The following is a 27,728-nucleotide window of genomic DNA, read 5'->3' on the forward strand; positions in this document are numbered from 1 at the left end:
CAAGCTTCAACTCTACATTCTAGAGTGCAACTCCTCAAGCCTAAAAGGAGGAGCTCTGCGATTCATGTAAACATTTACACAACTCATATTTTACACTTAAATAATCTATATGCTATTCCATGAGGTCGCAAACTGCATCAGTATCCAACCCGACATTAGTGATTTACACGTAGCAGTAATCTATTAGTAGGTGTTCACCCCACCCACCTTGTGTCACATTGCAAGTGTTTGCATACTGAATTTCAGTCAATATATGAGGGGGGGGGGGGGGAGGATACAGGACTTGGGGTATTTGCCTTGTTGCCCGAGCCCTGACCTTGTTCTGCATGGTGAGAGGTGCCTTAGGCCGAGGTGGGGGTGGTGGAGGCCTGTTCTGGAGCAGGGAGATGGAGTAGGTGGTGTAGCCCAGGGGAGGGGCCTGCACCTGGAACACCAGCTCGTTCAGCGCCGACCCTCGCTGGCCCCTCAGTGCCATAGTGGCTTTGGACAGGGGGATCACCTGTGGAGGAGCAGGTGCACAATATCTTACTTTCAACTCTTAAATATACTAATATGTTAAGTGCATGTCTTTAAAACATCACACAACATCTTACTTTCAACTCTTAAATATACTAATATGTTAAGTGCATGTCTTTAAAACATCACACATTTACTATTTACAATCTTTATCTAGAACACACAATGGTCTAAATGGTCACTCACAATACCAATTCAGACATTTTTTCTAAAACGTCTTCTGGATTTCTCTGGATTTTCCAAGCAATCACCTTTCACCACCTCTCTCAGACACACTCACACACTCACACACTCACCTCGTTGGTTACAGGTTTGCCCTGAGCGTCTGTCACGCTGTAGGCACTGCCGTTAACGGGCAGCCGCACGGACCAGCTAACGGGGCGTGCCAATGGGTTATACACATTCATGGTGAACTGAGAGAGAGAGAGAAATGAATATCACTCACTGACACTGACTCAAACACAATGGTCTGGGGTATTTGGCGTGTTGGGTAGCAATACATACATGATGTCTACAATGACCACATTTTATATTACTGATCACACAGGACAGAGGTTGGTTTAGTGTTGTACCATTTTGCTGGTTTCGGTCAGCGAGCACACGCTGATGTTGAGGTTCTCACAGAAAAAACGCCGGGCATCAGAACCACTGAGGACAGCCAGGGAGTTACGGACCAGCACCTGAGAGAGGGAGAGAGAGAGTGAGTGAGAGAGAGAGAGAGAGGGAGGGAGAGAGAGAGAGTGAGAGTGAGTGAGAGAGAATAAAGAGGTGAAAAAGAAGACGGAGAACAGGAAGAGTGGGGAGAGACAAAAGGAAGGAATGGAAATCAAATGGAGATCAGAGGAGAGCGAGTTTCCATTACAGAAACTACACCTGCGGTATGCCCGCTAACTTCTCACGTGTTCCTTATCTCCGATAAGCCATCGGCTCCGAAGACTTCCCTCACAGGATCGAGAAACAAACCCCCACTGTGGGAACACGGCAATGGTGCCCCTCTCTATATCCTCTATTGTTCTGGGCAGCACCTGCTCCGACAGCCACAATAACCACATTGAGAGGCCCGGAGCCGTGCAGGTAAAGTACCTGGCAGTGGGCCCAGCCGGTGGCCAGTCTGCGGGCGTAGTCGTTGGCCACGTGCTGCTTCTCCGTCCCGGACACTGCGTCGTGGTGCTGGGCCACCGCCATGGCCTTCCCTGACCAATCAGAGGGGAGGAGGACGAGAGGTCAGCCAATCGCAACAAAGTTTACTCAACACTGCGATTAGAGGCAGCTTATGAAATGAAAAGGTCCAAGCTCAACACAAAGGCGGTGGTCGGCTGGGTAAGGGTTACTGGTGGGTTACTTAAACAATACCACTGATAAATGCATATTATGACCAGAAGGACCACGACTAAACTGGGTGGATACGGTCATATGGTGTCATGACTTACACTACATTGTTCATATTTAAGGATGTCAACAACACTTCCTTCTATATCTCTTCCTGAAATGTCAGCGTTTTACTGTAAACACTGATGAAACACTGAAGTCAGACTCACTCATGGTGTCGCTGTCTCCCTTCCCGAAGGGGCCACTCCTGGACTTTGGCCCGCCCAGAACCTCCAGCTGATTGCACGTCTGGTGAAGGGGCAAGAGGGACACGTAAACAATCACTCTACTTCAAACCGCCAATGACGGCTAGGGGAACCATTCAGGTGAGGAGTGAAGGTGTAGTGCGAAAACAAAAACAGTCAAACAAAAGGGCCACCGGTCAGTCTCATCACTCAGTACTTCATGCCAGGGCACCAAGGTTAGAGAATTAGCACAACTGTTTAACTGATGGGTGAAATCTGCTGGCATAGGCAGACTGTTAGAGGTTTGTGCCTGAGCCTAGATGCAGTAGATTAGTGAGTAAAGGCTTGGCCATACTGGACGAAGACAAGTGCAGGGAAGAGTGTTGAGGCAGACAGGGTTGGGGAGTAACTGGTAACATGTAACAGAGTTAAGTAATTCAATTACAAAAAAGATAGTAACTGTAATCTGTAACTAAATTACAGTTTCTAATCAAAATGTTGGTGATTGCAAAGGGGGTTCCATCTGAATATATGTAGGGGGATGAATTAGATTAATGAGGGTGGTTGAAATGCAGGCAATAGGAGTTATTTGTTATGGCATCATTTGAATTGTAAAAATATACAATTATATTATAATGATACTATAACAAAGATGTTATTGTGACAAATGTGTGGCATTGTTTTCTTTATTCAGGAAAAAGTAGAATATAGCGTTCATTCTGTTACTTTTCATCTTTTTGCCATCTAGACATGCTCCATTCATTTGGCAGTACGCGCTCAAATTTTGAACGTTGTTTTTGATTGGAGAACCAGTCTCAATTTGCACCGCCTCTCGTCTGTCAGTCAAAAAGTTATCAAATGCAATAGGTTAAAATAGTTACATTACTCATTACATTTTTAACAGGGTAAATAGTAATCTGTAACCTATGACATTTCCAAGGTAACCGTGCCAACCCTGGTTGACAGAGTAAGGTCAAGGTAACCATGGCAACCCTGGTTGACAGAGTAAGGCAGACCTGCAGATGGCTGTTGCTCAGCCTCTCGTAGCGCTTCAGGGCAGGCCGGCTGGTGAAGTAGCCCGTCCAGAAGTCATGAGCATCATCAGCGTACGGGAAGAAGTCATCCGTCTTCAGGGCCCTGAGAGAGAGAGAGAGAGAGAGAGAGAGAAGAGAAAAGAGAGAGAGAGAAGAGAAAGAGAGAGAGAGAGAGAGAGACAGACAGAAAGACAGAGAGACAGAGAAAGAGAGAGAGAGAGAGAGCGCAACAAATAAACAAACAAACAGACAAACAACAAAGAAAGACGCAAACAAGGAAGAAAAGGAGTACAAAAGTAAAAAGAAGAAAGAGACCTGGTAAATATATGCAGGGGTCGGAAGAGGTTGATACAGTTTTGAATTGAAGCGGTTGAAACCGTTAGTGGCTCATGCCAACTTCAACCAGACATGACCGCTCTTCCCATGACATCTACCCCTCCTTCCGACACACTGTGCGCCGTGTTAGAGATGAAAATGTCTTACTCTCACTTGTGTGTGTGTGTGTGTGTGTGTGTCTCTCTCTCTGTGTGTGTGTGTGTGTGTCTGTCTCTGTGTGTGTGTCTGTGTGTCTGTGTGTCTGTGTGTGTGTGTCTCTGTGTGTGTGTGTGTGTGTGTGTGTGTGTGTGTGTCTCTGTGTGTGTGTGTGTGTGTGTGTGTCTATCTGTGTGTGTGTGTGTGTGTGTGTGTCTATCTGTGTGTGTGTGTGTGTGTGTGTGTGTGTGTGTGTGTGTGTGTGTGTGTGTGTGTGTGTGTGTCTCTGTGTGTGTGTGTGTGTGTCTCTCTCTGTGTGTGTGTGTGTCTCTCTCTGTGTGTGTACTGACCAGGTGGTGTTGGCGCGGTGCAGCTCCTGCAGATAGCATGAGGGGGTGGAGTAGAGCACGTTGACCCTGCTGCCCGCAGCCTGCTGGCCGTTGACGTAACGGATGAGCTTGTCCATGTTCTTGTACCACAGGTTGGCGTTCTCGTACTGGAAGTCTGAACCCATGGTCATGATGATGTGGTTGCTCTTGTAGAATTTGGACTGAGGGGAACCATTTTAATCACTGGATGCATATTGTACGCATATTGCAAATCCTTCAACTAATCGCAATAGAACCATATTGTGATTCAAGTCTTGAGATATATTGATATATTACATATTAGATCACATTATGACAATTATTTATCTCATATTGTGGAGTCTCGACAGACACAGAGGTGCTATGTATGGAGAAATGACTTACAAAATTACATTCTGTAACATGGAGCTGTACATTGCCCCACTAAAAACAAAATTATGACTCGGGGGTCATTGTTCTCTTACCTGGTTGTGGGCCGTCTCCAAGAACATCTGCACCATGTCGTCCACGTTGAAGTCTTCCAGGTCTGGGTCGTCCCGGATGGGCGCGTCCTCGCAGGACTGGTCCCAGCAGAAGCCATCCGGGGGGTTGTAGCCGTTGGGAAGGATGCCTGTGTGGGACACACAAAGCAGAGGAGCCATGAGAGAAATGGGCAAAACGAAACTGGACTGAACTGCAGAGGCACAGCTGAGTCTCAAATTGAAAATGTACTGCAAATGCACTTCCACACTTTCACAATGACTGTTCTACAACACTTTCACAATGGCTGTTCCACAACAATTTTACAATGGCTGTTACACAACACTTATATAATGGCTTTTCAATTACTTTTCATCTGAGTACCACAACTGTCTATTGACCGTTTTTGATGACAGATTTTTCTCTCTAATCCTAATCGAAACCCAAACACTAATCCAAACAAATGCTAAATGTTCCAGCAACAGAAATGACTGACAGTGAATGGGGGAGCACTATACACAGTACAATCCCTGATCGACTGCAAATTAGAAATATCAATTAGAATGATGCATTGTACACAAAACATTTGTTTCATAAAGCATCTGCATGTCTCGGTTAAATAATCTTAATCTCTATACATTCTCTTACAAGATTGTGCCCAGGCACCAAAGACTGGCAGACTTCACTTCCCAATCCCAATGTTTAAGAATTAAGATAATTTTTAGGCAACCCAATCCTGGGCCTCTACTCCCTAAAGAAGGCAGCTCCCCCCCTGGAAGCTGGTGAAATGGTGATGTTGGTGTTGAGTGAGGGTTTAGGTTTGGTGTACCGGTGAAGAGGTCTGCAGTGGGGGCAGACAGACTCTCACTGGCCCTCCACAGGAGCTCCAGCTCCTTGGTCTTCTTCCGGCGGTCCTTGTCCTGGTAGTCCAGACGGCCGAAGAAGAAGCCATCGTAACCCATCTGAGGAGGAGGACAACCGGGAAAGACCAAAGAGAAAAACATAGAAGAAATCTCAGGGGGAAATTCTGGTAAAGTTGAGTATTCACACACAAGAGTTATCTACCAGTCATTCCTACCTGCAGTTGCACTTGTGACACAAAGCTGGCTAAAGCGGCACATTTTTGACAAGAAACAAAACCTTAACACAGACAACAGTTGCCAAGCATCAGTTGATCACATATTTTCTTCATGACCATTATTATGTCAGTTCAGTTTCAAATCAAGACTCACGAACCTAGTTCAGGAATGCTCGACTTTAAAGCGGATCCTCACGTGTATATTTTACCTGGGCAAATATGGACGCATGTTCTCTGGCATGTCCGAAGGGGTCGATGTGCCAGGCCACGCGGGGGCGCCCGCACGGGCCGAAGGTGTCGTTGAGGAAGCGCAGGCCCAGGGTCATCTGGTCGATGACGGCGCTGTAGTGGGTGGTGGCCTCGTCGCTCATGCACCAGCCGCCATTTATGAACTCCAGACGGCCTGAGAGAAGAGAAGAGGTGAGAGTGAATGAGGGAGAAAAACAGGAAAGGAGAAGGTGGGAGAAAGCAGGAGCCAGGAAAGCAGGAGACAAGAGCAACAAAAAGATGTGATTAGTGAAAATAGTAAAAAGTAAATGCAACAACTCCAAGTGCAGCGATCACTGTGCGGTGAACACATGTGTGATTATAAAAGTATCAGATGATGCCTCCAATAGAGTGATGTCCAGCAACTTTACCCAAGTCTCGCCACAGTGACTCCCTATGTAGTTTACAACACAACCATGGACAGACAGAGACAGACAGACAGACAGACAGACAGACAGACAGACAGACAGACAGACAGACAGACAGACAGACACAGACAGACAGACAGACAGACAGACAGACAGACAGACTGACAGAGAATCATGTAGGCCCCTATTTATGATCCAACTTAAGCAGTTTTAATAATTAATTATTCTTAAGCGATTTTCATTCAGCTTGTGTGTTGTTGTTGTACCTTCGTTGACCAGCTGGGTGACGATGCTGCGTGTGGCCTGGTTCTGCTGCTTCCACCAGCGGTAGAAGAAGGCCGACTCCACGTAGATGAAGCGACGAGACGGGTCTTTCTGGAGCTCCTCTACCACCGAGTCCAGGATGTACTGAACCCCTGCGTGCTGGATGTCATTACGGTCTGTGTGTTGAACACACACACACACACACACACAGTTTCATTGTTATCGGTACACATTCAGATTTCACTGATGCTTGGACATTGCACATGTAAATGAATGCATTTACATGTCAGTACACGTAACGCACAGTACGCACAAACACAGACACAGTTTACCAGTGACCGCTACAGATGCCTTGAAAAAACGATAAAGCTAAGGCCTCCATCTAAATGATGTTACATAAGAGCAATAAGACTGCTAAAATAATATCTTATGTCTGCACATTCATCAGCATAGACCCCCATCTGTTTCCCTTGTTAAACATTTACTTAAAAAGGTGACAATCATAAAAGTTCATTTGGTCATCATGCTGACAATCAGTTCTCTTTATGGTTGTGGACACAGCCCTTACTGACCAGATGCAAACGTATTCTGCAACATTTGTGGTATCCACATTACATCTCTGTAAATACTTTCTTGTCACAGTACCCTGTAGGCTAAACTAACAGCTTTGAAAGTCCTTCATGACACAGTACATAAAATGGGAAGTGCCTACTAACAAAGCCACAAACCCCGTTCTGCAAAAATTATGTTTAAAAAAAAAACATCTGACCTCCGTAGTAGTACTGGTCGACGGTCTTGAGCCAGCCCACATCGTCGTGTGTATGTGGGACCAAGTGAACGTTGAGCATGGACGGCTGCGTCGCTGGACATGACTGAAATGTTCCACAGACACGCACAATGCAAAGCTTAAGCGAATAATATGGCGAAACAGAACTGTTTTATTCAGCTCAGGGTAATATTACTGTGTCTTGTTAGAATCAGTAACAACTCGTACGACAGGAAGTTAACCGTCTCACATAGAAATTCTGAAGCAATCGTTACCTCTACTCGCTCGTTGACAGACTTTATATCCACACTTTAGACATATCCGACACCGCCTATTCATTGCAGGCTATTCACTCACCTTATAACCACACACGGGGTCGCGAATATTGGTCGGAAATCCTGAAACACTGGCTTGCAACAGCGAAAACACCAACACAGCTGTGTATTGGTAAGCCGCCATATTGAGATTCACTGCCTGTCATATGACAGCGGTTTTTAATTCTTCACGTGACTCTGCGTCCGTAAAAAAAACCTCGTGAGACGTTTGGACTAATGGAAATGCATTAACTTGAAGTAGACCACAACGGGTTGAAAGTACATTGGAAATACATGTTTCGACAAATTAAGTAATTTCTATAATCTATTTTATTAAATTATTGTGACAGAGAGCAGGGCACAATTGAAAAAAATGAGACAAGTCAAAAAAATGTATTAGGCACAATTAATACGGACACAATGTGAACTTAGCCTACTACACAATTGTACACAGCCAAAGTCACAAACACAACAATGAGATTAAAGTAAACGTGAGAAAAACAAAGAACACATTCCAGGCAATACAAGTAGCCTACCCCAGTAACTGCTCTTGCATTTTGCCAGAAGAATGGCCCACATTTGAGGACCATTCTTTCATTTAAGGCCACTAGCTCTGACAGTGAGGATATAAATAATATCATAAAAAAAGTTCGCAACAGAAAGAAACTAGCAAAAGCAGTACATGGTCATGTGAGCAAATCTAACTATGGCCCACGCTGGTGTGTAAACATGGTGCGAGCAGCCTCAGCCTCAGCCTGTTCTCTGCAGTTTCTCCTGACGGCTATTTGGGGCAGTAGAAATGCTGTTCTTTTGAGTGAGAGAGTCCAACCCACCCATTTCACTTAGCATTGCTCCTAATAAATAAACGAATACAAATCAGATACTTACCCAACACATTTGGTAAACTGCTATATAGTCAAAAGGCGGAATATGGGGAACATAAAAGTATGTACAAAAGACCACCACAACAGGACATGCTACAAAGGTTTCAAAGTCCTTTAACTGTTGGGTAATTAGTGTTGACCGATTCTGAAAACAATGAACTGTTTTAATGGATTTCTGTGGGATCTGAAAGGCTTTCATGGTATGTTATGGTTACAAATAGGTGTCTGATGGTAGGAACTGCCAGATATGGATGGAGAAGGTGGTCGTCCCGAGTAATGGCCATAAGGACCTGAACATAAAGACTTTCATATGTCATAGATTATTACTAGTTACTTCATATTTATTATTCTTCATTTTACATTTGGCTGTTTTGTTTGGATTCGTTTTTACCTATTTCTCCCTCGCCACCATGTGTATAGATTGCTTTACTGCAGCTTTTGCCAAAATTCAAATGTATTATGAAGTCTTTCTCTCCATGCGCTCGCTCCTACGCTAAAGTTACTACAGTAGGCACAGCAATAATAGATAAGGGGTGTAGTGCATAGGTAACTGAAGACCAGTAATTAGTTATCGGTAGATCTTTGTGATAGCTTCCCGCTGTGTGACAGATGGCTCCGTGTAGTGCTGGGAGGCTGCTGTTGTTGTTGTTGTTGTTGTGGAGCGAAAGTGAGCGCATTAATGGCGTGGCTACACTTAGGAGAAGTCACCTGAGCATGTCACCTTTACCTACACAGAGACCCAAAACCTCACAGTGACAATGGCGCCACAGTTCCAGGCACCCCCCCTGCCCCAATCCCCAAAGTCAAAGTCAAAAGCCCTCTTTGTGGTCGGGTGTAGACACAATTAGCAGTATGGAAAAAGAGTTGAGCCGGCACACAGGGGGTCCTCTGGTGTATGGTGAACCTCTGATGTGTGGACCCTGACCGACCCATTATTAGGTTCGTTTGTGGGGGTGACATATCATCCATTCGTTAATCTTTCATGAGTGACATGACAAGGTATCCATATTTCATCGGTGAAATGTAATCCTTTTGTATTCACACCAGGTGTAAGAGAGTCATGTGTATCTGTTGAATTGAACCCCTGCTGCTTTGCCAGACAATGAAGTGAATGCATTTATGTGTAATGCATTTATATAGCACTTTTCTACTCATTAGAGCACTCAAAGCACTTTACAGGTTAATGCCTCAGACATCTACCCACTCACACACTATCGGTGGAGGATACCATGCAAGGTGCCATCCTGCACATCAGGAGATCACCTCCTGAACCACTGTCGCCCCTTTCGTGAAACCGTTTTTGAGGAGATTTTGGTCATGTTGACTGCTTATAGGGGCAAAGGCGCAGTCTGGGTTTGGATTGGGACACTACAGGAGATATGGATGGTGGGAACTTGGTCTAGGGATGGGGGAAGGGCTTGGTCAGGTGGTGGAGGAGTCTCCGTTGCCCCTCTCCAGCGGGCAGATGAGGAGAGTGGAGTCCAGGTCCAGCCTGAAGGCCGGATACAGCGGCTGGGAGAAGGGGCATCGGAACATGTGCAGCAGCTCCACGGTGTTGGCCAGCCGGTAGAACGACAGCTCGCCCTTGTGCCGGTCCAGGAAGACGCCGATGCGCGGGCTGGGCTCGGCGGCCACCGTGATCTTGCGGTTGTCGTGCCAGGCGGCGTAGCCGGCGTGCGTGCAGCGCAGGCGCCACGAGTTGTCGTTGCGGCCCAGCAGGCAGGGCTTTCCGCCCCCTTTGCGTCCCACGGCCCGGTAGGTGACCCCGACGTCCACCCAGCCGCCACCCTGCCACTCCACCTCCCAGTAGCTGGCGCCGCCAAACTGGCCCTCCTTGCACAGGACCTGGGCCACGCTGTCGAAGCGCAGAGGGTGCAGGGGGTACGCCTGGGGCTCCTCGCCGCAGTGGGCACCCTGAGGGCCGTCCATAAGGAACAGGGTGGGGTGGGCTGTGTCAGGGTCAAGGGTCAGACGGCAGGCATCTATATATATATGGGGGGAGGAGACCGAGAGGTAAGTGATGGAAGAGGAAGGGGTTGGCCTGTTGTTAATGTGCCCACAACATTCAAAACGTTAATTGTGCATCGCTCTCCACAGTTGTTTGTTTGGAATCTCTATATATCCGTAATATATATCCATATATGGGGATAGACAAAAAAGAGTTATAGAGGATGAGAAAGGGGGCTAAAGTAGTTGCTATTGATTTATAATGCATGCTCTCCACAGGAGTTCATTTAGAATAAGTGCATTGCTAATGGGCATGGAGTACGATGGTCCAGAAAGTGATTAGATTAACACTTGGCAGCTAAAAGAGAGCTCAGAGATTTGGATCAGGATATGTGGCCCTAACTTCAGACATCTAACTCCTCCTGAATCCTAAAGGGACACACAATATCTTTCCCTTTGAGAAAACCCCATTCACATTCTGCTTGGGTTTTAGCAAATGTATCCTGCTATAGTGTATCTGATTCAAAAATGTATGCTAGCCTCTTTCAATACAGCCATATTGTTTTAGCTTTCTTACTCATCACATAGATCATTCCTCAGAGTTTACTAACTGGCCTAGTGGAAAAACTATCATTCTCCCTTGATTGTATACAGATGTGAATAAAAGTTGTACTAAAATGTCTGGGACGACAATAAGATCCTTTCTATCCTACTTTACTCTCGTCATGCCGTGTTTATATCCACTGTTGTGGATACATCATCTATTTCGTTATGTTACACACTTCAGCAAAACTGCAGGATCTAAGCAGACATTTAATTGCTAACAAGATTCAGCAAACAACCTTGGAGAACATGTTAGCCTCTTGTGGAAAATCAATCAAACTGAGCTGCTTACAAGGTAGGCAGACAGTAAGGATCAATGACGATAATTACACACAAGCATGGTATGGCTATACCACTAATGTACGCCTCTCCGTTAGCCTGCTTGTTGTTTAGGAGCCAGCAGGCCAATGACAGGATAGTACGACAGTACAGTAAGACACTCTGATGAATGACACTAGTTACACGAGAACGTGGTTTGGCTATCCCGCTGACACACTTAATGACATCATTCATGACATCATTAGAGGTAGGAGACCACGGAGATCAGGAAGTGGAGTGAGGGCAGGAGGGAGAGAGAGAGAGAGAGAGATCTGATTTCTGTGAATGTGGCGGCCATGCGCCAGACACATGTCTCGACACATGTCAGGCGGAGCGGGAGGCATGGCCGCGGAGTGTGAAAATTCGTACATCTCTTAGGTTACATGCTACGTTACCCATTACCCAGAATGCAACGGGCCTCTGTAGTACTTACACCTCAGGAAGGTCGACCTCATGCGCTGATCTGAGGGCTGGAGAGCCAAGATGGAGACCGGAAAGGCTATAGGCACTGACACTGAGCAGGAGAGAGAGAGGGAGAGAAGAGGAGGACTAGTGAAGTAAACACATGATTGCAACAGCATACTCTTCATTCGGTGAACAAAACTTGCACAGCGCATCATGGTGACAGTAAACCCAGTGAAACGCGACATTCCCTTTCACCAACATGGCACCCGTCAACAACAAAAACCCAATCCACGCTAACACCCCAGAGTGACCCACATCCGCTCCCCCCCCAACCCCTCACCCCCTTTTCCCGCTCCTACCTGAGGCAAGGCCAGGGAGCCAAACACGTGTCAAGCATATCAGTGTCTGACTGGCCCGGCTGAATAATTCAACGCTAATGAAAGAATAACACTGTGTGTCTGTAAATGGCATGTCAGGCTCCGGCTGAGTGTCAGGTGAAGTGGGCCAGGCAGGCAGGCATGGTTTGCCCCCGGAGGGAGGGCCATCGCGGCACCATCAGGGGAAGGGAGATAAGGCCTGGAGAGGAAACCCTGGCCTCCTCTTTGGAGCCAGACCAACGGTACCTTATAAGGGCATTTTGGCGAGGAGGGGGGGAGTGGGGAGGGGGAGGGGGGGGGGTGAAACAGAAAAGACACTTGCCTGATTGTGATTGCCTGTCTGTGTTTTTATTGTGGGATGCACCAGGAGACCATGCTATAAAGGGAACACAGGTTTTTTTGTTTTTTTTAATGATGAGTGACAGTGATTCAGTGGTTGAGGTATGAGGGAGGGTGAAAAAAACAGAAAACTCTCTGGATGAGTGGGTGGCTCTGAGTGCTGAGGTCAGACCTACCTTTCTGACTTTCTGCAGAGACGGGATGAGCGGCGCTGTCGTTTACTGCATATAGAGAACGAGAGAGACAGACAGAGAGAGGACGAGAGAGAGAGATAGAGAGAGGGAGATGGAGAACAAGGGAGAGAAAGGAGTGAAATGCATATATTAATAGATGATGAGGCTATAGAAACAGAATAGTCATGCAAACTATGTTCACAAACCAGTATACAGGAAAACATTTGCCTTTCACCCAGGAAGAGAACAATAGTTTACACTAAAGGTTTAATAATTCAGCAGAAGGCTTTGGCAGCTGGGTGAAGTTGTGACTGAATAAATGGCCGCGCTGGCTCTGACATGCGCACACGTACACGGCTGTGCGGAGTGAGCGTCTTCCGTCGACTGGGCCTTCTGGGACGATGGTGATAGACGATTAGACACTGATCTGTTACACCTGCGGCTAAACTCGCCCCCCTCAAGTGACCCGGGGCTCAAATCTAATCTCATTCTCGGATGCCCTCGCTGCAGTAACATAACCCTTGACTACTACTATCGCAGCCATCCGGTAAGCCAGGTCCAAGTCTCCTCATACAGTATCTCCGTCCCTATCCCAATCCATGCCCTTGCCCCTGGAAGCGGGAGGTGTGCTGCGTTCTGACCCCTGACCTCTGGCACGGCTGCATAGTATCTGCAACTTCCCTGATAGGGACGAGGGAACTGAAAGGGATAATCAGTTTGTGTCTTAGCCCACACTATGAGACGCTTGATGTTTTCCATATATTTCTCTCTCTCTCTCTCTCGCTCTCTCTCTCTCTATCTCTCTACGTCTCTCTCCGCTTTAATGAAGGTTAATGACGCATTAACCGGGAGAGCACTCTTTAATTAATGACCTCATTATGTGTGGTAGCTGTCGATTGCGTGGTTGTAAATGCCTAAGTAGCGTTCTTGCTAGCCGCTGCAGTATATACACTCAGGACTTAACCAGTTCCTCTCTCTGCAATGTGACATCCCACCATTCTGTGTACTACATAACAAGCCTTTCTGCGACAAAAAAAACCAAACCACTAATGCATGAGAGGGTTATTTGTTAGACGGACACGATGTGTGTGTGCACAACCCAGTGAGGAACAGGTAGCAAGACTGATACTGTTTCTGATGCCTTGAGCAGCCCCCTGTCTTTTCCCTCTTATCTATTTTCTCTCTCCTCTCTCACACTCTGCCGGACGTATTAAATGTGCTCTCTCTCTCTGTCTGTCTGTCTGTCTATCTGCCTGTCTACCTACCTGCCTGTCTCTCTTCCTGCCTGCCTGTCTGTCTGTCTGACCCGTCTCTCTCTCACCTGCGCGGCTGATTTTGTCCACCTCCTCGCCGCACAACTCCTCCATGCGGGAGCGCAGGTGGCACAGGGCCCGGCGCGTGGCCCTGAAGCACTCTGTGGGGACGCCTGCTGCTCGAGGGCGCCTCCCACTGGCCGGGAGGATGCAGAGCAGGGGAGCCGCCTGATGTGGACAAACAGAAGAGACGTGTGCAGCCGTGAGGTCACAAGAAGATCACATATCAGTGCCCCTTGCTTATTTGACCTCCGCCCCCTGACTGAAGTGCCTATGTCCACCTCCAAAATAGTGTATAAATACAGAGAACACGTTCGCAGCTGTAAGGCACCTCAGGAGGTAAACTAACAAGGACACTTGATGCCACTGCCTATTTTACTTCCTCATTATTTCCAAAACCCCAACAGTGTGACTGAAAATGAATACTCCTCAAGTTACAGCTTCTTGACACTGATCTAGTCCCCACAACTGATCTGAACACAACCTGAATCAGACTGGTCTGTTGCCAGTACAAGAGATCTTAAATCAGTAACTCACTGTGTTGATTCAGGTAAATTAGGATCGGACTTGAGTGATGACTGCAGATGACCAACACAACTGACCAACCAGCACAAGAGTGCACCTGACATAACTATTCAAGCACTCAATCACCACACCAAGCCTGTGTGAATATGATTACTGAAACCTCTCTTCGTTGATTGTATTTAATTAATAGTTAACATGATTACTGAAACCTCTCTTCTGTGCATGTAATTAATAGCTTCCAGTAGGATTACTCAGAGATTTGAGAACAGGGTCACTGCCTATTTTCCCAGAGCCTGTCTGTGTGACTGAATGGCTGGATTAACAATGTGCTCCTTTTCAGTGGGTCCGTGCCAATGTCCCCCCATGAATCAATGGAAATTTCTTGTAAACATGAGAAAACAGCCAGTGCCTGTTTCCCTATCAAGCTGCTGCCGCGTTATTTACAGTCGAGTTTAGATCATTCTGCTGCCAAATTGTTCTCATGTCAACCTTGGCTGGCAAAGAAAACAATCTAATTAACCAATCTTCACACATGAATTCACTTAATTCTGTTCATAAATCATCAATTCACATTTTTTTACAACAATGTTACTACACATACTTTTTACTTATTACATAATCTGTAAATAAACACACTTAAAGTGACAACAAAAAAGCATAATATAAGCAATCCTCTACAGCTGTCAGTCATTCCCAAAACCCCACGCCCCACCCGTCATTGGCTCCCACCTGCAGGAAGTGGGCGTTGTCCTCGCTCAGCAGCAGTTGGCTCATTTCCTGCTCGCGGCGGCGCAGCTCGTCCAGCTCGCAGCGCAGCTCCTCGCCGCTGTGCTCCACCCGGCCCAGCACCGCCCGCTCCCGCGCCTCCAGCCGCGCCCGCACCTCCTGGCCCGCCTTCTCCATGCGCTGCGCCAGCTCTCCGAACAGGACCTCGCTCTCCTCGCGCACAGCCCCCGCCGAACACTGCCAACACCACACAACCAGCAGCAGAGTCAAGAGGAGTATACAGGAGGGGGAGTACAGCACAACTAATACATACATACATACATAGATAAATACTTATAGTAACCATAGACAGATGGACAGACTCGTCATACATAGGTATGGTAAAGGGGACTATATAGACAGACAGATGTACAGATAGATGGATGGATGGATAGATGGATTCACAGATAAATGGATAGATAGATAGATAGATAGATAGATAGATAGATAGATAGGTGGTATTGTATCCTCTGACAGGGTGAGAAGAGTAAGGACAGTGTGGTCTTGAATTTTGAATATGAACCCTGCATTTTTGATGGAGCCCACAATAGTTACACCAGCGCAGCAGTATCTGATGGACACTGGTCTGTGGTGACCAAAGACCAGATGGCAGGATGGATTCACGTTCATGTTTCTTGTTTCATTGGACGCGGACAGCGCAGAGTGCCAGGAATGCAGACCGCTGCGCCAGGCGTGACACAGGTGGTGTGGCAGGAACAAAAAGAAGGTTCAAGTTCTTCACGTTTCGCCTGTCGAGTCATTAGGTCAACAAAAAAGCGGCGGTGGCAACCAGAGACACTGGAGGACCCCACCTTCCTCTTCTCTGGTGCATTCCAGCAGGTTACCGCCCAGCACAGTGAGTTTCCAATGAGATTAATGGGAACCTTGTGAACTCCTCTGAGACAGAACTAATCAGGGACAAACAGGGCCCTTCACTCAGACCTCACAGCTGCTGTGTGCAGCTGTGGTCTCAGACCTCTTCCTGGATGATCGTACACCACATTACTGACTCCAGAGCAGGAAGTTAAGGGGATTTGGGGATCAATCGGACACTTTACTGACTCCAGAGCAGGAAGCTGAGGGGATTTGTCTCAATCAGGCAAATGCACCAACTGCCGTAAGCCATCAGTGTCAAAAGATGAATGGGAGACATACTGACGTGTAAGCTTTTACTTTTTTACAGAATCTACTGTTCATTTTAATTGTTGTAGAATGTGTCTTGTAGGCATATATTGATTTAAATATTGTATTCCTAGACCTGCGATATGAGCTGTCCTTAATAAGACCAGTTCATTTCCCCACTTTACTCATTCAATCAGTCAATCTCTCTCTCTCTCACTGACACCTTCCTGTATTGCCAACTATTTGGTGTCAACTGATGCCCGTGTCCTGCATTAATCAGATTCCTCACAGCTAAACTTCTCAGCTTGGTTTTGATGGGTACTTGATTCATTAGCATCCGCAACAGAAGCTTGTGGCTTGAACCCCTGGGACTGCAACAGCTACATTTCAAAACAGGAGATGAGCCAACAAGATATCTCACTTCATTCATCTCCAGTGGCCTCCACCATTTCACAACTGGTTCAGGCAGATTCTATCTGGATCCGCTTTCATACTATTTGTAACCTCTCTATACCTAAAACATGTATAACTCATTGTGTGCAATTAAACCTCTTCCATAAAGAATTGTTTTTGGTCTGTGCCAGATTGCAACAGTTGTTGAATATTAATACAATTTTCCAAATACCACATCCATTTAATAAAGTCAACATCAGTGTATAGGATGAGTGCATCACTGCTGTTATGGTAGCAGTAGAACTCCAGGAGGAGCATTGCGACACATATAACAGCTGGCGCTGAAGCAGAAATCAGCTCCACCAGGTCAAAGGTCACAGTCACCTGCTATACATGTAGTGCAACATTCTATGGCGGACCTCCTCCTGTGATTCTTTATAAAGATCTAAAGACAGAGTGAGGACTCTTCTGCTTGAAGCATTCGTTGCAGCTTCATTCTCCACAGATTAGCGACCAAAAAAGGGACCCTCCGATAGCTGAAGGGACAGCATCCACCCCCTTACCCTCCCCTCCCCTCTCCTCTCACCTTGAGGGACTCAAAGGTCTGTTGGCACTCCTCCAGCTCCCGCTCTCCACTCCGAATCCGCAACTGCACTGTCCTCTGAGAGTCCTGCAGCTGGGCCTGGAGGTGCAACACATGCGAGATAGCAGAGTTCAGTTTAGTCTCAAGCACCACCTGATTGGGGCACAAGGTGTGTGGTGCTTTCAATGAACTTGAATTTCTAAATGTAATTTCAGTTTGTGTCAGTTACAAGAACGAATATAGCCTATGGGTATTGAACAAACAAACGGCACTGATGCGGTTTCGGGATATTTATTTTCAGTTATTCTGTCTATTTACATGTGGCGTTTCTTTACACTCGGACCTCAGCGATGCCTGTAAATAGCACGACCTTCAGAATAGTGTGTCCAAAAACAGAGGTCGTCCCCCACCCCTGCTCACACATCCCAGCCCGTGCATAGAGCAGACATCCTCACTCACATCACATGACTGACGTAACACATAAACAAGTGGGAATCCCCCTATCGAGGAAAACAACGCCGTCGCAAGAAAATAAATAAATATATAGAGAGAGTAAGAAGCTGCAATGCCCAACCTGCCTCCTGGCTCTCTGTGTGTCTACATGATGCAACTCTTCCTGGTCCGACTCGCACAGCAGGCAGTCCCCGCTCCATTCCGACGCCTCGGTATCCGGGCCGCCGCCCTCCAAGCCAAGCCTGTGTTGAGCACATAGCCTGTCAGGGAGGTTATCGATCGCGGCCACCAACTTGTGCCGCCGGAGGGTCCCCACTTCCCGGTGTGGGGCGACGTGTAGCTCGCAATACGAGGCTAAGCATGCCAAACACGACTTTACGGCTTTGAGTTTGCCGTCGATAGAACAGAAGTCACAAGGAACGTCGCCCACTCCGCGATAGAGCTCGGGTGCGGTGGAGCTCAGCGCGTCGGTGAGCTTCAGTTTCTCCACCACTTCTGCGAGTACGGTGTTCCTGCGCAAAACTGGTCGCGGGCTGAATGTCTCTCGACACTGAGGGCAGCTATAAGGGCCTGACACCGCTTGATCCCAGTAACTATTCATGCACAGCATGCAATACGTGTGACCACACGGTATAGACACGGGGTCGTTTAATATATCCAAGCATATTGGACATCTAAACTGACTTTCCGTCACCGAAATATTGGCCTGAGCCATGCCTTTCTGTTAAAATGACGGGATTGCAACAAGTGTATTCGAGCAGTATCCGGTGTGTCAAGCGTTGTCTTCTGTTTCTGCTTGCCCGTGGGTCTAAGGATAGGCTATGTTAAGTAACTAAACGCCAATGATACACTTTGCCAAGCATCCCCATCGGAGTTGGTTACGCTGGTGTAAGTATTCTTCTTGACTCAGATTTGGACCCGGGAGGTTTTACAAATACAAACCATGACGTCAAATATGCCGAGCCCTTACCGTAGTGCTTGAGTTATATGCGCAGGAAGCCCTACTATTTTTTTCATTAGGCCTACTCTTAAATAGGACTTGATACCTAGCCAACAGCACACAATTACTCATTTTTAGCGATCAGTTTCATTCAGTGTGACTTAAATTAGTACAGCATTGTAATTCACATTGTATGAGTTGCTTGGGAATCAAACTCACGACATTGGACTACTGGCAATGGTTTATCAGTGGAGACACACGAGGATGGACATAGGCTGTTGATTACCATCACTCACGTTGTTGTTGCGGACATCCAAAAAGAAAGGTATCACTGAGAGAAATCATAGTAGCTAGGAACAGGCAGTGTTTCAGAGTAGACTCAGTCCATATAACACTACTGATGGGTCAGTATTGAGAGGGATGGAAATGAATCCTTGTGTTAATTCATATGCATGTAATGGTGAGGTCATACATCTTCTCTCCCCCTGCTAAGCTCAGGCAGAGCCCTGCTGAGGGGGGGGGGGGGGGCAAACCCTCTGGAGCAGGGGTCTTCAACCTTTTTCAGCCCAAGGACCCCTTGGCTGAGAAAGACACTGAGCAGGGACCCCCACCCCCGCCGCCCCAAATTTGGGCCTGATATTCATATATTTTATTTGGAACTAAGTGTCAGTCACACACACACACACACACACACTCCCCTACACATGTTTGAACATAATTGCAAATCATCTGTGACACACAACTCGTTTAAATTTATTCTGTTTATTATTGACATTTTTTCTCCCTTACAGTTAGCCATCACTCTGTATTCAATTAGGGAGGGACAAAGAATTGAGTAGCTTGAGAAGCTTAAGTATGGATGAAATATCTCATACCTAGTGAGAGATCTGACGTTTGAGAATTCATCACTCATGTCTTTGGCAACAAGATTCTCCCTATGAAGCATGCAGTGCGTCATACATGGCTCTTGCACCGCCTGTGCACATCGCGACACATTTTGGCCAGGGTATATCATGTTCACGGAAAAAATTGTTCTATCACTTTGAAAATCTCTGAACTTGTTTTACGTCCAGGCAGCTGCTTACAGAATAGATATTCCTCCTGCATCTCATTTTGGTCGACAAATCACAAAAGCTAAAAGCTGAGCGTCGTTTGACACATCGGTGGATTCAACAAATTGTAGTGCAAAATAATCTGCCTTTGGGAGTTTTGCGACTAGTAGTGCCCTCACATCAGCTGCCAATTCATCAATAGCATTGGGATGCTTTTCAGTTTTTTTACGTACTCATCCTTCCCAAACATTGTTTTGCACATATAGCTGCTGGCAATATTAAACTTTCCGCAATTATGTATGGCTGTTTGGTCTGAGCGACACATAATGCAACTTGATAAGAGGCTTTTAAAGTTAGCTCGCACACTTTTGCTGATTGTCTCATCAATGTCTGCTGGCCCTCAAAAGATTTTAAACAGGTAATTCAAAATGATTTCAAGTGAGCATGGGTTGTCTTTAAGTCTCGTTGCAGCTTTGATGGTTTTATAGTTTCGTTTGATAGCACGGGAGGGCAAACCACGTAGTGGTTACACTGGTAATTCGTCACCATCGGTCAAGGCAAACTTCAGATAATTCTCTGAATATTTACGTGTCTTCTCCCGTTTGGCTTTTGGCTGTTCGTGGAAGGGGTGTTGGCATCCTCTGAATGTAGGTAATCTGAACCGCCATCAGTGGTGTCTGACGTGGAGCTTTTGTTCCGAGAAATTACAAAACGATTAAAGCAGGTAACGTGTTTTGGCACCAGATAGCTAAATGTAGCTAAAAGTGCATATGTTGCCATGGTGATCAAATGATCGCGTGAAGACTCATGGGTAGCCTATGTATGATTTTTAACGAATAGAAAGCAATTTTTACGTTCTGTTTATGTTTATGTAGGCCTATTGGACGTTTTTAATTTTTGGAAGAGGGAAAAAATGCTTCAGATGAAATAATTTGGCGGACCCCCTGCAGTACCTCCACGGACCCCCTGGGGGTCGCGGACCCCCGGTTGAAGACCTCTGCTCTGGAGAATGTGGAGCTCTGTCATCGTTTTCCATTGTATGCAGGTCTCACCTGAACTTATAATCAATAATTCAAGCTAACTTTTCATGTCCATGTTTTCCATACCTATTGTTCATCCCATCCATGCATGAAAGCCCAAAAGTTCAACCGTGAATGTATACAGGGATTTGACTGATCAACATTACATCGTCCCTGATGCAGAGACCTTCATTTCACATCGGAAAATGTCATGCAACTTAGGGATCTGTTTACTTCAATGGCTGACCTCTATATTATCTGTCAGTATCTGCAGTATCAAATGTATGGTCTTTTGTCTCTACTAGGTAATAAGGATGATGGCTCAGTGTATTTCTAGTGTCCCTGTGATTCAGGACCTTCTGTGGTCACAGTAGACATACAGCCTGTGCCCTTCATGACCTCTTCAAGACCTCATAGCGTCAGGTGGCAACTTTAATAGCACCAAATGCCTCAAATGAGAAAGTGACTTTTTTTTAAAGAAAAGGTGCTCCCCAACTGCCTTCCTCGTATATACCTGTTTTGGAGAAAAGTCTACAGATTCAGACATGGCAGGCATGTTTATTCCTAATTCCAAGCCACGCTTACAGAGCTCCACTTGAACTTGAGGAAATCAAATCTGCCTCTTGAAAGGGCAGTAAAAATGTCAGGATTGGTTTGAGGCTTATAGGTAATAGATGTGATTTTAATACTTACACTTTACAGACTTGTTCCTAAGTAACGACGTTTCTGCATTTTTAATGATTTATAATGTGAAAAGACAGCATGGGCATTATTCAGTGAGTTCTGTGTAAATTATGAATTTAATTAGGATTCTACACATTTATGATCTACTATCGTGACAGGGAAAGGTTAGGAAATTACAGTGTTACACATGAACTGGAATAATTACAATACCATAGCTAACCTGCTCTGTCTTGCTTCAAGCAATGACTCCTAATCATGAATAATCCAAACCAATAACACAGCTAAAAGAGGGGATTAAATTATTCAATTCACCTCAATGAAAGCATCCTAGGAGTGCAGAACTGATACGAGTGAGGGTAGATTTCCCCAAATCTCGTACACAGCCCAGCATGTAAAAAGAAAGAGAAATTATCTTTATCAGATATTCACCGGCTTTCAAAGACTACATAGCCTCCCGGGAAGGAACTCCCTCGCCTTTCCCAGTGTAATCATGAATTAATTAAACAGTGGAATTTAATGGAACATGAGCCCTCAAATGGCATTGACTCTCGGCGGAATTCGTTCGGCTGCCTCTCTAGATTAAATCTCCCCATTAGTCACCAGCCATGAATTATCTGAAGAGGTCTATCTACAAAATCAGTTCAGCTAGTGCCAATGCCCCGTGGTTGCAGGTATTATTTTCGTGATGCTTCTACTTGTGAGACATCATTTTTAGTGACCACACAGGCAGATAATAACGGAAAAAACGAAATGAACCCACTCAAAATGTCATGTTCTATTATTATGAGGATCATAATAAATCCAATGCCATCAATTTATATTTGCTTCGTTAACACCAACTGACATTATAATCATGGAATGAATGAAACGAGGCAATTTACCAACCGCCAGTTCCTTCATCACATACGATAGCATTGTTTAATACAGAGAGCTGTAATGGCGTTCCTCATCCTCTGTGGTGTGACGCCTTTTCTCAATGTCACATTTAGTCCAACTTAATTAAAGGTATTGCCCTGCCCTGCCCTGCCATTCACGCTAGTGTTGCAGGTCACTGTGATGGCCCATGAGAGGAAGCACAGCCTTGGTGCTATCAGCACGCATGTGACAGTCAGGCCCATGTTTTTTTTAAAGCTGTTATTCACAGACGCCTTGACATTGAAACTAGAGAATGTCATCGGAGCGCTCCTTCATTTACACATGTATATCACGGAAACTTATGAAACAATATGGAACTTTGCAAACGAGGACAATGGGGTTATCTCATGTGGTTATCTGGCCTTTTAATGAAGAAGGTCATAGCTGTGTCTGATTTATGAAACCATAAAGACCACCATGGAACATCTACTGAAGATGAAAAAAACTTGCTAGGTCAGTGTGTCTCACTTGTTCTGATGCCGGTGGTTGGCACACTCTGTCGGGGCCAAAGGTGCATTGCATATTGTTCTGTGGATCGGCGGCCTTGTTTTCTTTTTCTTTTGTTTCTGGTCTCTAGATTGATGAAGTATTCCACATACCCTGTTGCTCATTATTAACAAGCACAAGCCAGTGGTTATGATCACTAAAGGACTGAGAGAGAGAGAGGAGGGAGGGAAAGAGTAGTATAATGAAGACTAATGCAATTGTGTTCAAATAAAATTAAACTCAGAGGAAATTCTGGAGTGAATCATTCTTACGGACAAAATTGTGTGAATAGAATCTCGTTTCTGTGTTTCTAGTTTCCTCAGGCCCTTCCACAAAATATCCAAACTCTGGTAAGTGTTTAATATTGCATTGCATTTTGCAGGGAGTTCATGCCACCATTCTGAGACGACCATGTAACACAGTAACAATTTAGCTGAAAACACACTGGTGTCTGGAGATTGTATCTACCTGACATAACAAAAGGATAACAAACAGCAGAAGATTATGGAGACATTAAGATTACATAACGAAGCAGTAATAGGTCATTAATAGTAGTAATTGATGTTGACAGTTGATGAAGATCAGGAATCTAGTGTCATTGGGAATACAGGACGGGGGCATGACTACACACATAATTCCTTACGTTGTTATGGCATGAGAAACCTGGGACAGGGTACCACTCATTTCCTAGATCTTTGTTGCCACCTTCGCTTTTGTGAGCAAGTCAATAACATGTGTTTTTAAAACTAATACAGATGTTCTGTTGTCAACAACAACAACTGTTGTCAACAACATCTTGTGTGCGCTTGTGTGGTAGATTGAGTTATCAAACATTCAGCCATGCAGCTCCTTAACGTCCCAGATGAACTGGAGAGGGAGGTTCCTCATCCTCTCCTGGTAGACCTGGTCAAAGCGTTCACTCTGGGCCACCGTCAGAGAGTTCTTCCAGTCCCCAATGGTTCCTGAATCAGACAAGCATTTGTATCATACATATGTTACCTGAACACTAAATATCCACACGAAAATCAATCAATGGTCATTGAAAATGGCCGTGTATACATTTACTGTGGAAACAGACAATAGATGAGCAGATAGCTAGATAGACACACACACACAAACACACATTGGATATATATATATGATTTATATGTATCAAATGAGTATGTATATACATATGATACTATATTATACATATGAACATACAAACACACGTACATAAAGTACACATACATAAAGTGCATACACATACACAAACACAAACACATACATATATACATACATAAATACATAAATCTTTTTTAGAAGAACCTCACCTTTGCGCAGAAACTTTCCTTTGGTGGGATCCTTCACATCCTCCGGGAGGAACTCATAGTTGGCTTTTGCGTCGTTCTTCATGTTCTTGAAGGTGACCCGCTCCACCACGCTGTCTATCGCTGCGTCGGACAGGTTCTTTCCCACAAACTCACAGATCCTCACCACAACTGATCTTAGATCCTGACAAGTAGCAGTTAGAGGGGAAGAGATCAGTGACCTCACCTTGAGTACACATTCATTAGAAAACCTCTACTCTTACTCATTCATGTGAAACCTCATTGACATATTTTTTTGTGTGAGACCTGCTGTTCTGTGTTACCTTGATCATCTCCTCGTAGGTCAGAAACAGGATGTTGTAGTTGTCCTTATTGGTGTGCCATCCTTTGACATGGTCAAACCAGCGCCCTCCAATCACTGCAAAGATAGACAATCTTTAGAGTCTGAGGTCCTCTTTTTTTACTCATGTTTTACTCATATCTTATCTGTCTTTTTTGTATTTATTCCTTTCACTCATATACATCAATTTTAATTTTGCTCTTTTCTTTAGTATTTTTGTGTTTATTTTGGTGTTATTTTGTATTTTATTCTTTCCCCTTGTATTGTGTTTTTGTTGTTTATTTCCTTTTACTTCTTTTAATTCTTGTCAAAATGTATTATCATGCTAAACCTCGACTGGAAAGCACTTTGGTACAACTTCTATTGTTTTTAAATGTACTATACAAATAAAGTTGACTTGACCTGACTTTAATTAAAATAGATAGATACATATTGCAATAAGCAAATAGCTTCGGCCTATTAACACAAATGTCAGTTGGCGTAACGTTGATCAGCTTTGGTCCCAAACCCATTTAGTGGTACTTACTCATCCTATCCAGCTAGTGAAAGAAACCAGATCAATTACTCTATTCAATTAAAAACCCATTTAGCGGTAACTTACTCCACCCAGTAAAGAACTTGTCCAGCATTTCATCATAGTCTGGAGGCGAATCCAGCTTCTTCATGAATTTGGCAAAGTGAAAATACGACACCATGGCATCTTTGGGGTTCCTCATCACATAGATGATCTGAAAGAAGAGATGAAAAGTTGAAAAGTGGATTGCTCCTTACGGTCTAGCTGTCTGTTTAGTGTGTGCGTGCAAAAAAAAAAAAAAAAAGTACCGACTGTAAATGGAAAACAAACTTGGGCTGATCCATGAAAAAAAATTCCAGCCAATTAACATGCTGCGTCAGGAGCACAGAAGGGAGGGGTGTCATTTGATTGGTTGATGAGACCAAACATCAACAACCTCACGCAAGAATCATAACCTTTGCGTTTAGGATCTGCTCAAGGTTTGATTAAATGGATATATGACTTCATGCTGATTAGGCATTTATATATTAGATATGAAATCATATCAGGTATTCTACACAGGCTTCTATAGAATACACTCTTATCTTATTGTGTATAGTGAGGGTGTGGTTGATAAGCTCGCTCGCTCGCTCACTTTTCCCCGATGCTGCTGCAGGCCTCGGGGCATGAGGTGCTGTTGCAGATGGGAGCAGAACAGCCTTGGCGAGGGTCGCGTGGAGTAGTCCTTCCCCTTCTCCAGGAACTCCAGCCAGGGCATACGCAGGAACGTGACCTCGTTCTCCAGCTCGGGGAAGTCCTCCTCGTAGATGAGAGTGACGATGCGCTGTGTCCATACTGTGCCTGATTCACAGAAAGACGGGTATACACACACACATACACAGGCACACATACACACACACATACACAGGCACACATACACATACACACACACATACACAGGCACACATACACACACACACACACATACACAGGCACACATACACACACACACACATACACAGGCACACATACACACACACACACACATACACAGGCACACATACACACACACACACATACACAGGCACACAGAAACACATGCACACATTCACACACACATACACACACGCATGTCCATAAGACAGAGCAGGAGAAAGTAAATAAGTAAAATAATAAGATGAAGAGGGAGATTGTGATGAACAACAACAACAACAACAAATAACTGATGTACTCTTACATCATAGGGGGAAGATCCACAGAACTTTAGATGCAAAAAAATGAATCAATAAGAAGAATCTGACCACTCCAGTGAGTGACGTTGGCAGGTAACTTTTACCCAAAGAGTTGACGTTACAGCGTGACGTCTCCACTGGACAAACATTTACCAATTACATGAGTCGAGTCCAAGGGTTACACCCGGTGCCTGCAGTTCAGAGCGTTCACTCTGGTTGGCATACACACTAGAAATACATGCGTGTAGCCTATGTACAAATACTCCCTAGCAACAGAGGCTGTCGATGGGATACTGAATCCATCTTTCCATTTTAGGAGTATAGCAAAGGCTATGTTTACGTCACGTATTGCTACACATTCACTTTTCCCATAATGCAAAGCACTTCTTCCACTTATTTTTCCCGATAACTGAGGGTAATTATCTAGATGTATTAGTTATATTTCTCTTCAGTCCAGGTTCATGCCATCAAGGGCAGTTAATAATGTTCATGAGCAGCGGTAAATAAAGTTAAAATGTAAAGTTGTATTTAAAATGCAACAGGGTAACAGTATTCGTTCTCTCACTTTTATTTAATGTTTGATCTCATGAAATTCAAAGAAACTACTAGAAGATTCAGGCTGTTTAGGCTCTGTGATGTTGAAATGTTGTACTGTCTAAATGTTTACTTGAAATACAAATATTTATTGCAACGCACAATACCGAATTTCTGAACTACGCGTTGAAGCTGTAAACCGTTTTAGTGTCTGAAAATATGTTTTAGAACCACGTAGCATGGTCGTTTCCTTACTGTTTAATTAATTGCAAGATCACTTGGGACTCTCCCCTTGCAATTAAGTGACTATATTTGATCACGTGCAAACAAAATGAAGTGCAAGTGAACAAATGCAAACAATTTCTGACTCACCTGACTTGGGAAAAGTAACCACGAAGACATCGCTGTCTTTGATCTCAAAGTTCTCCAGACTGTCGATGTACTCCGTCGTCAGCTCCTGGGTGTCATCCACTGGGAACACAGTGCCCTTGTAGGCGAAAAGTTTGTCCCCCAGAAGCTTGTACTCTTGCTGGGCCATATCCGACTCTAGAATCAAGGCAGAACCTCAGGTGAGCTTAACTTAAAGGCAGGTTAAGGCAGGTGTGGTTTTCGCACGTCCTGTGAAGAATGCTGTGAATGGTCGCTGACTGAGGGTCCTTCGGTCTTCGCAGCCGCACATTTAAATGCCGTGCGAGATAATGTGTAAGTTAGTACTTTGTCGGCAGAGGAGAGGACATGCTTGACCTTTGATCATCTGATTTCATCACTTATATGGACCATGGCGGTCTATTTAAAAGGCAAACATAGTCTTCAGGACATGAAATAATATTTAATGAGATTTGAATGTATACCCAATGTGCTTTGACGTATACTGTACACACAAGGAAGTTTCTGTTGACACGCTATCTTAAAGAAGTGCTCTCGTTTGAACACTTAATTAGCAGCCTGTTGGCGTAGTCGACGCTATGTTATGTCCTCTGTTGGAAAAGGGTAATTGTGCTGACACTTTCTTAAGAATCAGAAGAAGAAGAATCAGGTGTTATTGGCCAAGTAAGTTTGCACAAA

General features: G+C 45.0%; 3 protein-coding genes across 4 annotated transcripts in view; all 3 read right to left on the reverse strand.

Moving 5' to 3' along the window:
• Positions 1-7,643, reverse strand: part of man2b1 (mannosidase, alpha, class 2B, member 1) — a 13,919-nt gene extending 6,276 nt beyond the window's left edge. The window contains exons 1-13 of the mRNA XM_031561895.2: positions 7,502-7,643; positions 7,148-7,250; positions 6,381-6,554; positions 5,689-5,882; positions 5,231-5,363; positions 4,407-4,552; positions 3,925-4,124; positions 3,086-3,206; positions 2,055-2,133; positions 1,600-1,709; positions 1,089-1,196; positions 813-929; positions 317-499 (exon numbers count right to left, since the gene is read on the reverse strand). Coding sequence (XP_031417755.1) covers positions 317-499; positions 813-929; positions 1,089-1,196; positions 1,600-1,709; positions 2,055-2,133; positions 3,086-3,206; positions 3,925-4,124; positions 4,407-4,552; positions 5,231-5,363; positions 5,689-5,882; positions 6,381-6,554; positions 7,148-7,250; positions 7,502-7,603 — 1,770 coding nt within the window. The 5' untranslated portion in view covers positions 7,604-7,643. The remainder of the gene's footprint in view (positions 1-316; positions 500-812; positions 930-1,088; positions 1,197-1,599; positions 1,710-2,054; positions 2,134-3,085; positions 3,207-3,924; positions 4,125-4,406; positions 4,553-5,230; positions 5,364-5,688; positions 5,883-6,380; positions 6,555-7,147; positions 7,251-7,501) is intronic.
• A 202-nt stretch (positions 7,644-7,845) lies between these two features.
• On the reverse strand, positions 7,846-18,653 carry LOC105900240 (E3 ubiquitin/ISG15 ligase TRIM25-like). Of its 2 annotated transcripts, XM_031561896.2 has the most exons (8): positions 17,780-18,652; positions 17,209-17,304; positions 15,072-15,305; positions 13,826-13,985; positions 12,508-12,552; positions 12,315-12,368; positions 11,644-11,724; positions 7,846-10,324 (listed from the first exon to the last, which is right to left on the reverse strand). In XM_031561896.2, the coding sequence occupies exons 1-8, from the start codon at positions 18,371-18,373 to the stop codon at positions 9,765-9,767; spliced, it is 1,824 nt and encodes a 607-aa protein (XP_031417756.1). In that variant the 5' UTR covers positions 18,374-18,652; the 3' UTR covers positions 7,846-9,764. The 2 variants fall into 2 exon arrangements, with proteins under 2 accessions (XP_031417756.1, XP_031417757.1); XM_031561897.2 differs by lacking the exon at positions 12,315-12,368 and having other exon boundaries at positions 17,780-18,653.
• Positions 18,654-23,034: 4,381 nt separating this feature from the next.
• On the reverse strand, positions 23,035-27,401 carry LOC105900259 (amine sulfotransferase-like). Its single transcript, XM_012827522.3, has 6 exons — positions 27,036-27,401; positions 25,553-25,758; positions 25,006-25,132; positions 24,388-24,482; positions 24,068-24,248; positions 23,035-23,716 (listed from the first exon to the last, which is right to left on the reverse strand). The coding sequence occupies exons 1-6, from the start codon at positions 27,199-27,201 to the stop codon at positions 23,589-23,591; spliced, it is 903 nt and encodes a 300-aa protein (XP_012682976.2). The 5' UTR covers positions 27,202-27,401; the 3' UTR covers positions 23,035-23,588.
• Positions 27,402-27,728: the final 327 nt, after the last annotated feature.

The sequence above is a fragment of the Clupea harengus genome, chromosome 24, assembly GCF_900700415.2.
Source record: "Clupea harengus chromosome 24, Ch_v2.0.2, whole genome shotgun sequence".
Lineage (NCBI taxonomy): Eukaryota > Metazoa > Chordata > Actinopteri > Clupeiformes > Clupeidae > Clupea > Clupea harengus.